This window comes from Podospora anserina, chromosome 7, assembly GCF_000226545.1.
Source record: "Podospora anserina S mat+ genomic DNA chromosome 7, supercontig 1".
Lineage (NCBI taxonomy): Eukaryota > Fungi > Ascomycota > Sordariomycetes > Sordariales > Podosporaceae > Podospora > Podospora anserina.
The window spans coordinates 899,738-912,415 of NW_001914854.1; the positions used below are offsets into that span (position 1 = coordinate 899,738).

General features: G+C 53.7%; 3 protein-coding genes across 3 annotated transcripts; all 3 read right to left on the reverse strand.

Moving 5' to 3' along the window:
• Positions 1 to 151: 151 nt before the first annotated feature.
• PODANS_7_2220 (uncharacterized protein) lies at positions 152 to 1,946 on the reverse strand (the record flags this gene model as incomplete). The annotated part of the gene is made up of 5 exons (XM_001907762.1): positions 152 to 580; positions 630 to 1,175; positions 1,229 to 1,371; positions 1,427 to 1,856; positions 1,923 to 1,946. 5 exons carry the CDS (start codon positions 1,944 to 1,946, stop codon positions 152 to 154), a joined length of 1,572 nt encoding a protein of 523 aa, XP_001907797.1.
• An 896-nt stretch (positions 1,947 to 2,842) lies between these two features.
• On the reverse strand, positions 2,843 to 5,638 carry PODANS_7_2210 (uncharacterized protein; the record flags this gene model as incomplete). The annotated part of the gene is made up of 4 exons (XM_001907763.1): positions 2,843 to 3,633; positions 3,690 to 3,967; positions 4,030 to 5,139; positions 5,505 to 5,638. 4 exons carry the CDS (start codon positions 5,636 to 5,638, stop codon positions 2,843 to 2,845), a joined length of 2,313 nt encoding a protein of 770 aa, XP_001907798.1.
• A 3,474-nt stretch (positions 5,639 to 9,112) lies between these two features.
• Positions 9,113 to 11,076, reverse strand: PODANS_7_2200 (uncharacterized protein; the record flags this gene model as incomplete). Its single annotated transcript, XM_001907764.1, has 2 exons — positions 9,113 to 10,659; positions 10,737 to 11,076. The coding sequence occupies 2 exons, from the start codon at positions 11,074 to 11,076 to the stop codon at positions 9,113 to 9,115; spliced, it is 1,887 nt and encodes a 628-aa protein (XP_001907799.1).
• Positions 11,077 to 12,678: the final 1,602 nt, after the last annotated feature.

Here is a 12,678-nt window from a genome sequence, read left to right on the forward strand (position 1 = left end):
AGGAGGTAGAGGTATCAAGCGAAATAGCCCCACTTATACTGGCTAAAGACACGGTGCTTATAATAAGTTTTAATTCATTTTGCCTACCCATTTTATTACCCGCAAAGTTCATGATATACATTTGTCCAGACCCCAAATCCAGACAGATCCTCTAAATAGAAAGCTGAGCAGTAGAAGCCTTATCCAGCGACTCCTTGTAGTTAGCCAACTTGGCGGCGACCTCGCCGTTGCAGTAATCCTCGACAATCTTGGGGCAGTTGCCGATAAACAGCTTGGGGTCGACAAGGCTGTCGATATCGCCCCAGACGGGACGGAAGAACTCGGTCTTCTTGATGCGCTCGAGAAGGTCGTTGCGGCCGCCCTGCTGCTTGACGACATCGGAAGCCTGGTGGGAGAGGACACGGACCTCCTCGTGGGCCTCCTGTCTGGAAACACCGTGGGTGGCGAGCTTCATGAGGATGGACTCGGTGGCCATGAAGGGGAGCTCCTGGTCGATGCGGGAGCGGATGACGCTTGGGTAGAGGACAATGCCGTTGGTAACATTGTCCAAGGCAAGGAGGATAGAGTCGGCAAGGAGGAACTGTCAAAGTTAGCCATGGTAACCAAGATGCACCGAACCCAAAACATACCATCTCGGGGATATCCATGCGGCGGATGGCGCTGTCATCAAGAGTTCTCTCAAACCACTGAGTTTCAAAAGTGGCAGTAAAGTCGGCAGGCAGACGGGCCAGCTTGCGGCCAAGAGCAGTGATACGCTCCGATCTCATGGGGTTTCTCTTGTAAGCCATGGCGGAGCTGCCAATCTGGCTCTTCTCAAAAGGCTCCTCCATCTCCTTCAGGTTGGCCAAATGTCTGATGTCGGAGCAGATGCGCTGGGCAGTAGCCCCAAGAGCGCAGACAGCGTTGGCGACTCTGAGATCGACCTTGCGGGTGTAGGTTTGGGTGGAGATGGGGTAGGCAGAAGGGAAGCCAGCCTTCTTGCAGAGGATCTCGTTGAGTTGGACAATCTTGTCGGCGTTGCCCTCGAAGAGCTCCAAGAAGGTAGCCTGGGAACCGGTGGTGCCCTGGGCGCCACGGAACTGAAGTCTGTCACGGACAGTCTCGATGTCCTCGAGGTCCATCATCAGCTCCTGGATCCACTGGGCAGCACGCTTGCCAACGGTGATGAGCTGGGCCTGTTTGTGGTGTCAGTTACAGCCCAGTTTTGATCCCTTTAGAGAATACTGACAGGCTGGTAGTGAGTGAAACCGAGGGTAGGCAAGTCCTTGTACTTGAGGGCAAACACCTGCAAGTTCTGGATAACCTTGGCGAGCTTGGGAAGAATGAGGTCCAAAGCCTTCTTCTGGAAGATGAGATCGGCATTGTCGGTCACTGTTGATGTTAGTTCCCTTTTTCACTCTTCTTCTCTTTGCCAGTCCTCCAAAACTATTCCATCTCCCCAACCACATCCACCCCCAACCGAAAGAGCAAAAATCAAAACTCACCATAACAACTCGTAGCCCCCAAATGGATATGTCCAGCAGCCTTTGGCGCATCCTATACCTCCCCCCATTAACATCATCCCCCTTTCCCCTCCCCCCTTCCCCTCTCGAGTTACTCACCTCACCATAAGCATGCACATGCGCCATCACATCATGCCTAAACTTGGCCTCATACTCCCTCGCCTTGTCAAACGCCTCATCGCTCACCCTCACATTTTCCCTCATCTCCTGGATCGCATCCTCGGGGATCGGCAAGCCCAGCTCCCTCTCCGCCTCGGCAAGCCAAACCCAGAGCTGGCGCCAGGTTGACGCGCGCTCCCGGGCAGAGAAGATGGTCATCATCTCTTGGGAGGCGTAGCGGGTGCTGAGGGGGGTCTTGAAAGTTTGCGTTAGTACATCATGTCATGGCAGGAATGAGAGAGTTGGGAGGGGAGAACATACGACATATTTATCGTAGCTGGACATTTTGGCGGTTGGTGTCTTTCTCTTCTTCTCACTTCTAAAGATTGATAATGAGAAAATAAGACGATATGAGAATGAGGCTCAAAAAGATAATAAAAGCTCAGCTCATACACAAGAAGAAAAAAAAAAGGAGGGGCACTCTCTCGGAACTTTTTTTTCCTAGCTACCAAGCAGCTGCGGTAAATCGCGGGGGAGGGGCAGAGGCAGCGTCACCGGCAACTGCTCCAGCTAGTCTGTGGGGTCCACTACTTGCAAATGTCATGTCCCCCCGCTGTCGGCCACCCCACATTGAAGCTTGTCTGACAGCCATGAAAGCTTCCGTGGGGGTGGACATGGTGATTGATCGCCATTTGATAATTTAACCTCAGATCAACATCATGTCATTCATGCCTCTTCACACCGCAACCATTGGCCAATCAATCCTCACAATGAACAGTTCGGCTTCTCAGGCTACCTTCATCCCTGATAGAATTTTTCTTCATCTTTTCTTATAGAACTCCTCACACCGTCGTAAGACTCTTCCCTCTCTCTACCCCCCGACATATACATTTGCAAATAAATAAATACGAAACAAAATAACCGAACTCCCCCCCTTCCGCGAAATCCCGCTCACACACACAAAGCCAAATATCCTCCCCCACTATCATCACACCTCATTAACTTTCCCCTGTCATATCAATACACTACCACCGCTCCGTTCGGTCTATTCTTGATCATCTCTCACAAGACCGGCCTCTCAACTCCAAAACCCATCCATCTCAAACCCAAAATCCCCTCCCCACATCCCCGGGTTCCAATCATAATCCATCGCCCCCCCATCCCAGCTATCCGTCCCCAGATCCTGACTTATCTCCTGCACCAGCGTCGCCGTCGCATCCGCCAGCGTCATCGGCGCCTTCTCATACAGCTCCGCCAGCTGCGCCGTCGTTTCCGCAAGTTGCGCCGTCGACTGTCCATCCTGAAGATCTTGATCCTGTGTAGATAATTCCGTTAGCCACCACTGAACCGAAAAGCGAAAGAAAAGGAAAACTCACAAAAGCCTTCTTCAACTCTCTAATCTTCCTTGCCAACTGCGCAAACGGATCCTCCCTCTCCCTCTCCTGCCCCTGCTGCGACCCCCCCATTCCACTCCCCCCACCACCCACCACCCCCTGAGGCGTCCTGTAAACATCACTCGGACTGTTGTAGTTGCTCGCCCCCGTCATCGTCCTGCTCCTCTTCTTCCTCCGTCCGGCAGTGTGCTCCATGTCCTTGATATGTCTCTCCAAGTACCCATCAAATTCTCTTCGTACTGTCCTCACGTCCCACCCTGGCAGTGACAAAGTCATGAGCTTGAGCATCCTGACAAACACATAGGTGAGATCAAACGAGGACATGGAGATGAACCTGGGATAGTCAGACTGATCCGATGCCGTGCGGGCGTGCATGTACTCCTTGACCAGGCGGACGCATTTCATAAGGATGTCGAGGCGGTCCTGCAGGGGGATGACAGAGGCAGGGCGGCTGTTGCTCGAGTGCGAAGAGGGCGTGTCGTTTCCGAGACCGTTGGAGGGGGATGTCTTGAAGCTGGGGTCTTCGTCTTCTGGCAGGGAGGATGCAGTGACTGATGAGCCGCCTATGCTGCCGCTAGTTTTCAAAAAGCCTTCGTAGATGAGGAGTTCAGCGACTATAAAGTGGCCCTTCATCGAGACTGTTGAACCGGTTAGCAAGCATTGCCTCGTGCGAAGGGAGCAAACGGAAACTTACAATTCTCCATGATCCGCTTCGGCACCTTCTTCTTCTCCCCATGCAGAAACAGCCTCAGGTTTTCCACCACCTGATTCCACGGCCTGCGCTCCTTCAAAGGCTTCTTGTACCAGTTGGCCAGGTTCATCGAAATGTGCTGAGACACCCGCTGCACCCTGACCAAATGAACCACCAGCTCATCATCAGGCGAGCTCTTTTCCGTAATCAGCACCTTGCAGCACCTCATCAGATACGGCGAGGGCATGAGCTGGTCCGGGCAGTGACTTGTGGTGAAGGCTCTTTGGTCTTTGTCAGTCTTCATCCAACAACAAGACTTGCCAAAGAAAAAAAACCAACTTACACAGTAACCAAATAATACGTCCCCGCAAACGCCCTCATTCTCTCCAATGCCTCCTCCGACCTGGGCTGCCCTCCCAGACCCGCAATGGCATTCTTCTGCTCTTGAGCATCCAAAACCTCAAACTTCAAACTCGCCGTAAAGCTCCGAATCAAAAACAGCAGGTTCGTCGTCTTGGCCGCCACCAAATTGTAATGATACCACGCCAGCAGCACCTGCGCCCCCTGAAGCAAGTCCAGCCCCGCCCCCAGCGACGGCTGGCCCTTTTGGCTGCTCTGCTGAAAGGCTGCCACGCTGATGTCTCTCAGCAGCTGGTCCCCCAGTGCCATTTGTCTCCTTCCATCGTGATGGCACGCTTCAACCATGACCCCTTTCCAGAAAAAGGGGCGTTGTTCCTTCATTTGATGGGCACTCAGGTTTGGTGGGACTAAGGCAAAGGGGTAGAGATGCTGCATGTGGGAGCGGTACTCCTGAAGCAAATCTTCGGCTTCTTGGCCTTCAGGCCAGATCGAGTCTGAAGCATTGGAGGATGTCATTGGCGAGGGGTGAGAAGGCGGAGAGGCAGAGGTCATCATGGCGTCTGGCATGACAGAACCTGCCGCTGATACGGCCAGGCCGCCCAGGGTTTGCTGGTGCTGAGGGTGATGCTGGTGTTGATGATGATGATGATGACCATACTGAGGTGTTTGGTGGTTGCTAAGAATAGGTGAAAACTTGAGCTCGCTCGGTGGCAAGAGGGCCTCGAATGGCTCGCCGTTCCATGGTGCTTGCGTGAAATGGTGGTTCGTGACAGAGATCTTGGGGCCACTGCTGGTGCTGTGATGATAGTCTGGTGAGATGGCTGGGAGGGGTTGCTGGCCATCAAGTTCAGAGCCTCCGAGAGAGGAGTGATGGTGGTTCTCGAGCCCTTCACCGGTGCTGGCGCTGCCTGGTGTTTCAGACTTTCCTGAGCTCCCTCCGGCACCGGCACGACCGCCTCCGGCCGCTATCTGCTCTGTGAGGGCCTCGAGACGTCTTTCAAGCTCGGCCACGCGGGTTAACTTGCGGTCCTTTCGCCGTCGGCGAGGCGGAGCCGGAATCTGTTTGGTGCATTTCTTCTTCAGACGTTCGCATCTGTATAGCGGTGAAGCGGTGGTGAGTCAGTTGACGCACAGAATGTGAGATCAAGATCTACCGGACTGAGATCGGCATTGACAGCGGAGATGAGCATGAAGTGAAATATGCTTAAGGTGATGACAGCAGCAACACAGCAGACAGCCTGATCTCGTCCATCGATCTCAACCGCCCGATTTTGCTGCCCGCACCCGTGCCCGGTCTGGACTTTGGTATATGGCAAAGCGCGGCGGTGAAGAAGAATGAGAGGTGTCAGAAAAAAAGATGTCTGGGAAAGACAGCCGGCCGTGGAACCAGAACAGTGCCCAAGATGAGAGACAGAAAAAAACAAGAAAATATTAATTAAAACAGATCGACAAACATACCGTTCACACTTTCCCAACGGGCCAGAACCAGGCTCACACTTGCATTTTGCAAGCGCACAGGTCCCGCATGCCCTCGGGCCCTTGGTGGGCTTCTTGGAGGAGCCATCACCGCCGCTATCCTCTACAGACTCCATGGCGGCCTGGCACGAGAGTTCGGGTACCGGCACCTTCTCTCTCTCTTCCTTTCCTCAAGAGAAGCGTACTTCTTCCTCTCTTGTTCCCGTCTATCTGCTCCCTTAATGTCGTGCTGCCAAAGGGAGCAGAGTACGAGGCGGTCACAGCAGGGCCAGCCACGGCCGCTTGCTTGCCGCTCCGCAGGCTCGGTGACAGAACTCGCCCACCGCAGAACAAGGTTCCGCGATCTGCAAGTTGAGCTGCCGCGCTCTGCTGCTGCTTTGTTTTCCTGGGAATGCCCCCGGGGCCGGAAGCCAAAAGATCGGAAGGGAGATCAAGAGGTACAAGAAGCGGGGACGGAGCCCAGGAGGCCTTGACACGGAGACGGAAACACGGGGTTGGGTTGGTGTAAGTGGAAGGCTGTCCTCCAAAAGAGCAGGTTGCGTTGAACGTATAGGTTTGATGGAATCCGGGGATAAGATTTGAATGTTATGCAAAATGCAATCGGGAACCGATTTGGAGGGGCGTGTGGTGTCTTAAAACCGTTGACGAGAAAGAAGCTCTCTCCCGCTCCCCCCCGCCGCTGAAGAACGTGGTGATAAAGAAGGAAGATGCGGCCTTCCTTTTCCCCAGAAAAGAAGTAAAACGCCAACCGCCAAAAAAGAAGTGACAAAGGGGTGTGCTGTGTCGGAGAAACCTCGCTTGATACTGACTGATGATATGGTTCCAAATCTGAGGATGATCAGTCAATTGAGAAAAAGATGCCAATGATCGAGCAGCAAGAGGATGATGAGGAGGGGGACCCGAGCAAACGGGGTGGGTAACTAACAGGTGGGAGGGACGAAGGTGACTTCGGGACGCGGACGTAAGACTGGAACATATGCAATGCTGTGTTCGTGGGACGCGAGTAACAACCCATCCTTCCTATAAGATCAGGCTGTACATCTCGCCCAGTTCTCGCATTTTGCTTCCTAGAGGTGCTTCCTCTCTTTCACTATCCCACAGCTCCAAAAGAACCAACCGCCTTGCTGTCGTCATCCTTCTCTCTCTGGCCACCCTTCTCGAGGCAGCCAAGACATCTCTCCCCCGAAACTCAAACGCCCTCTTCCCCACCCACTACTCATTTATCTGATGGCTCGTCCAGTGTGAGGTCGTACACAAAACATCTCTCGTCTAATCGAAGGATGCCTAGAATGTCACTGCCCTCTCCATGTCTCGCCCGGTCCCATCCTTCGACTAGCCTGAAACAAAAGGGTTCACCGACGAACATCTTCTTCAACCAGAAACAGAATCTGCCGGTTCCCTCGGTGCCCTCGGCAAAGGACCACAGTATGCCACAAGTCTTCGAGAATAAAAACAAGAAGCCCCCAACGTTTCATTAAACCACAAAGTGTACGAAGATCTGGGTAGGAGTCGGGAAATTCCGTCGGTGTGAACACTCATCCAAGTCCTCCGACTCCGTTCGTACATATCCCACCCTCTTTTTGTCGCCGTTGGTTGGTCAGTCTCCCTCCCACAACGACCAGCGGCTGAAGCGGGCAGGCGGGCCCGGATCCGAAGCACCACTCACGGAACAAAGGCGTGATCCTCCTCAAGCACATTACTGGCGCATATTCGAAGGAGGGCGTTATCCTCAGAGCTAAGAGCACTAAAAGGCGGGCGGGCGGCAGTGGCTTGAAGCATAAGCAGCAGCTAACAAGAGCTGTGCCATTTGAGAAAGATCCCGCCCAAGGCTTGGCACCGGCTGCCTTCGTTTTGAGCATCTCACTCAGCAATTCTTTCTCTTTGCATGCAGCTGCTCTGCCTGTGTTGGTCTTATCAACGACTTACACAGTTACACGGCTCGACGTCCGCCTCGCCCACCTCGCCTAACCCGCCAACGATCTACGGGCACAGCTCAGACACCTTGCAGCTTGCTTGCCTTGTCCTACCACAACATCACCAACTTTGGTTCGCTGTGTGATCCTCGTGCGTGCCGCGAAAAAGAAAGGTCGAGACCGCCGGGGATGTTACCGTGCCTTTTGAACCACCATCAGAAGCTCGGGACAACAACACCAACAACAAGAAGAAGAAGAAGAAGAACAACAACAACACCGGCCTCTCTTCATAGTTCTCTTAACATCTACCCATCCAGAGGTCAGTATCAGCTTCCATATCTCATCCAGTCAGACCAGCCAGACCACTCCCTATCAGGTAGCATCCATCCACCCACCTGTCCATGTCGTGTTCCCCCCCGTCTGACAAATAAATTTGGACGGGCCACACACGCGAGGGCGATCCTCGGCGGGTATCTATCGAGATAATGCACCGTCTCAAAATCCTTCGTCGACAAGATTGGCAACCGAAATCCCACTCTACTACACCGGGTGGTAAAGCTTCCCAGACTAGAACTAGATGACAAAAACAAACAAACCTACATCAAATGAACCCAACACACTGGAGTTGGGTTATTTAGCTACCAAGCAAGCCCACGTAGAGAGCTCATCATCAAGCGTTCAAACCGAATACGTGAACTTTGAAGCAAACATAAAAGCGAATACGCGAACTTCTCCCAGACGACGTGGCTACTGTCTTGACCATTCAGAACATAACATTCTCATAAACTCGCCTCCCAACCCCCCCTCGGCGAAAAGATCCATCCCTCTTACCACATACACAAGCCGCATCTCGTAGTATCCGGAATCCCCGGGTGCACCCGTCAAAGGGACCCTCCCCCAACACCAGTTAGGAAGAGGCTAGGGCTTCCCGCACGTACTACATTCCGGTATATTGCTTACCACACCTCTCTTTCTGCATAGTATCAAGTTCATGGTACCACCCTATCTTTCCTCCCGTTGACATGGCCTGCTTTACTCCAAAACTCATCAACCAGACAGCACTCGTTTCTTTTTGGAAATTTACACAGAGAAATATTATCACATTCACCTCACTCATACATCGAAAAAGGAACCATCAAAAGTAATGTAAACAGCCAGGCATGTAGCCAGCCAACAAAGACAGGGAGAAATTTCCCCATCATTCGTCATATTTATAAGTTAAAACCACTGCTTTCCTCCTCCTACCCATTTCATAGTAAGGTATGTATCGGATAGGTAGATAGCAGCCAAGGTAAGCCTCTCGCCTAACGTAACTCCCCTTAGGAGGAAAAGACCAATCGAAAGAGCGACGAAGCAAAAAGACACAAATATGCAAGCCAGTAGGGCAAGAGATTGTTCCCCACTTATAAGATCAAGACGACGACGATAACAACAACAACAACAACAACAACAACAACAACAACAACAACAACAACAACAACAAAACCACCACACGTCGCTTTTCGCTCAAAAAGAACGTGTTTCAATGGTTTATCTCCGGTCCGGTGAGCCCCCCAAGAGCAAACGGTGGTGTTTAGGACAAGAAGAGAAGTTTTGAAATTTCGTGTATACACACACACACAAAACAATCAAGGTCACACATCAACAGGACAGACCAACTTGCCTAAATCCCAAGATTTAAGCAGCTGCGCTCGCCGTCTGCAACCCCTCCATCTCCCTTTCCAGCAACCGCTCCGTCAGCCCACCCCGAGTCGTCGTCGCCTTGGCCTCCTGCTCAATCGTCCTCGCCGCCTCGGCAATACCAAGCTGCTCGTCCGTCCACAGCGGCTCCTCGGCCGCCGCGTTCGGCTCCCCAACCCCGATGAACCCCCCCTCGGCAGCCCACTCGCTCGTCCGCTTGATGCCGAGCTCCTCCCAGATCGTCTGGATGGCCCCGACGAGGTGGTCGCGGTACTCCTTGGTGTGGCCGGGGGTGGGCGTAATCCGCAGACGCTCCTGACCGACAGGAACGGTGGGGTAGTTGATGCTCTGGACGTAAATCTGGTGGTCCTGCAGGAGCTTGTCACTCGCCTGCTTGGCCAGCTCGGCGTTGCCGACCAGGATGGGGATGATGTGGCTCGGGTTGGGAATCACAGGGATGTCCCTCTCCCCGAGGGCCTCCTTGACAGCCCGGGTGTGTAGTTGTTGCAAACGGCGGTCGCCGTTGTAGTTCATCTGATACTCAATCGCCGCCCGAGCACCAGCCATGACAGCAGGTGGCAAAGAGGTGGTAAAGATGAACCCGGGCGCAAGAGAGCGCACTGTGTCGACCAGCTTGGCGCTGCCGGCGATGTACCCGCCAACGCAGCCGTAAGCCTTACCCAGAGTACCGGTGATGATGTCAATACGCTCCATAATGGTGCCGCGAGGCTTGCCCTGCGCGTGCGCCTCAAAGTCGAGGTGCTCCGCTACACCAGCGCCGTGTGGCCCGTACATGCCCACCGCGTGCACCTCGTCGAGGAAAGTAATGGCGCCGTACTTCTCAGCCAGGTCGCAAATCTCCTCAATGGGGCCAATGGATCCGCACATGCTGTAGACGGACTCAAAGGCGATGATCTTGGGGACGTGCAGCGGCAGCGCCGCGAGCTTCTCCTCCAGATCCTTTACGTCGTTGTGCTTAAAGATGACCTTCTTGGTCCCAGAGTGACGGATACCCTGGATCATCGAGGCGTGGTTCAGGCTGTCTGACAAGATGACACAGTCTGGCATCTTGCTCCCCAGCGTCGCGAGCGTGGCATCGTTGGCCACGTAGCACGAGCTGAAGACCAGCGCTGCTTCCTGAGCGTGCAGCTTGGCGATCGTTGCCTCCAATTCCACCGCGTGCCTGTTGTGTCCGGAAATATTTCTCGTACCACCGGCGCCAGCACCGTACTCGTCCAAGGTCTCGTGCATCGCCTTCAAAACGTGGGGGTTGCGGCCCATGCCGAGGTAGTCGTTGGCGCACCAGACAGTAACCTTTTCCTCCCTGGTTGACATGTGGGCGCGGGGAAACTCCTTTGCGAGACGGTTGATGTTGTTGAAATAGCGATACGACTTGTCCTTGTGCTTCTTCTCAAGCTCATTGTTGTAGAAGCCCTCGTAATCGAACTTGGTGCCATTGTGCGTCACCGGCGCGGCGGTGCGGGTAGCAGTCAAGGGGTTGGCAGCGGCTTGCGCTTTGGTTGGGATTCTAGGAGGAAGCGGGACTGGATACCAGGAAATGCCATGTCAGCGCCAGTTCTTCGCCACGTGTAACTCCTCCAGAGTGCGAATCAATCCTTACCCTTCTCGCGGCCATTGAAAATGGCGCCCTCGACAGCCTGCGCCTCCTGAGCACTGCTCGTGTGAATCTTTGCCTTGCTCGTCTTTCCGTGGGCAGAGACAGTCGACATGGCCCGGCCAGCAACACCGGGAATGCCGGCATGACCAATGCGAGCCGACTGGACAGCCATAGCCTTGCCCATGACGGGGCAGCGACGGGCGAGGGTCTGCAGCTTGGAGATGGTGCCACCGCACGGCGAGGCGGCCGGGCGGGCAGCCGTCGTCATGGCGCGGAGGCCGGCGGCGGTGGCCTTCTTCATGAAGGGGCACATGGCCTTGGACTGGCGCAAAACGGAGTCCATCGTCGTCGCTTATGGCGGCTTGTCTTGATCCGAGTTTCGTTCTCGCGCGAAGAGAAAGTGAGGGTGTTTGCTTTTTGCCTCTGCGCGCGCAGAGCTGGGCTTATGACGAAGGGTTTGTGTTGATTTATTGTACTTTTTTTGGAGGGGCAAAAAAAAGCAAGACACAAAAAAAGAGTAGGCTGTTGAAGAGCCGAGGGTGATATTTGCGCGCGTAAAGCAGCAAGAACCGGAGAAACAACAGCGACTTCCCACACAATCAAAACCCGCAGCGAAAACACAGGCGAGATCAAATATTGTGGTTTGTCAGAAAGGGGGGGAAGAAGGAGGGAAAAAAGGAGAAGGGTCCGAGCAGTGGAGGAGAACAGAAGGACCTGGACTCGCTCTCAATTCAACAAACCCTCCGCCGCCGCCGCCATCTTTTCCCTGACGGTCCACACCGGGTGGGTTCGACCTCTGTTGGACTCGGAGTTTCGGTGTCTGCCCGTTTTGCTCTGCTTCAATGAGACGCTGTGCATTTTGCCCTTGGGGACAATCCGCCCATCCTGATTGGGCATCTCCTCGGTGCTTACCCCCGCCGTCGGCATGTCACCGCAACTTGTCGCGTAGCGGTATGTTCCAGCGGCCCCGCGGTACCGGAGACCTTCAGCCTTTTCCCGGCCTTCTCGAACCACTGTCATCATTCACAACAGCTTGATCTCATCGACATTTATTATACATAAGTAACATAAAGCAAGACCTTGCTCACTCAGCACAACCACACGGTGAGGAATTGGCAAAAGACAAGAAGAATAGATATGGAACATGTTAAGCACTGCCATGTCACATGATTGTTCCCACTGCAACAGCTACGCTCTTTGTATAAAACACCTCGATCGTATTTTCATGGCTACGCATTGTACACAGTTGCAACATCTCCCCCATGCTGACCTCCCCGCACCCACTGACCCATAGGCCACATTTGTGCCCTTCTATTTACATCTAATACCACATGTCCCATAACCCCAAAGCCACCCTAACTACCAACGCGAACCCAAACGTAAATATGTACCATTGATCCCCCTATACCCTTTCCCACGCCGTTCCAAATGATTGCCCCCCCAAACCTTGCTGCAAGATGAGTCATTAGATAGACGATGGCCATTATCGTTTCCCTACCCTGAATACCGCTCAGCTCCATCATCAAGCCCCCGCCACCCCAACTAAACCACCCTCTTCCCCAAACGCCGATGCAAATCGTCAATGTGGGTAAAGCAGCCCAAGGGTATCATCTCGAAAAGGAAATAGAGGTTGAAGATGATGAAAAAACAAAGGCAAACCGCGAAATGTGAGGGGGACCATCGATCGACTGCTGAATTTGGGGCGTAATTCGGTTAGCTCAGTCAATTAAAAACGGCGAGGCGGCTGAATCTCCGGGTCGGACAGGCTGCTGCCGTCCTCCCGGCCCCGGTCCAATGTTGGGGGTTTTAGGCCCCTTCGGATGTCGTGGCCGTTTAGGCATCGATCCTGACGCCTTCTCCTTGTCCTTCTTCACCTTGTCCTTCTTCACCTTGGTGACTCGACTTTCGTCCTTCACCTTCGACGACGGTCGCGGCTTTTGCTGTG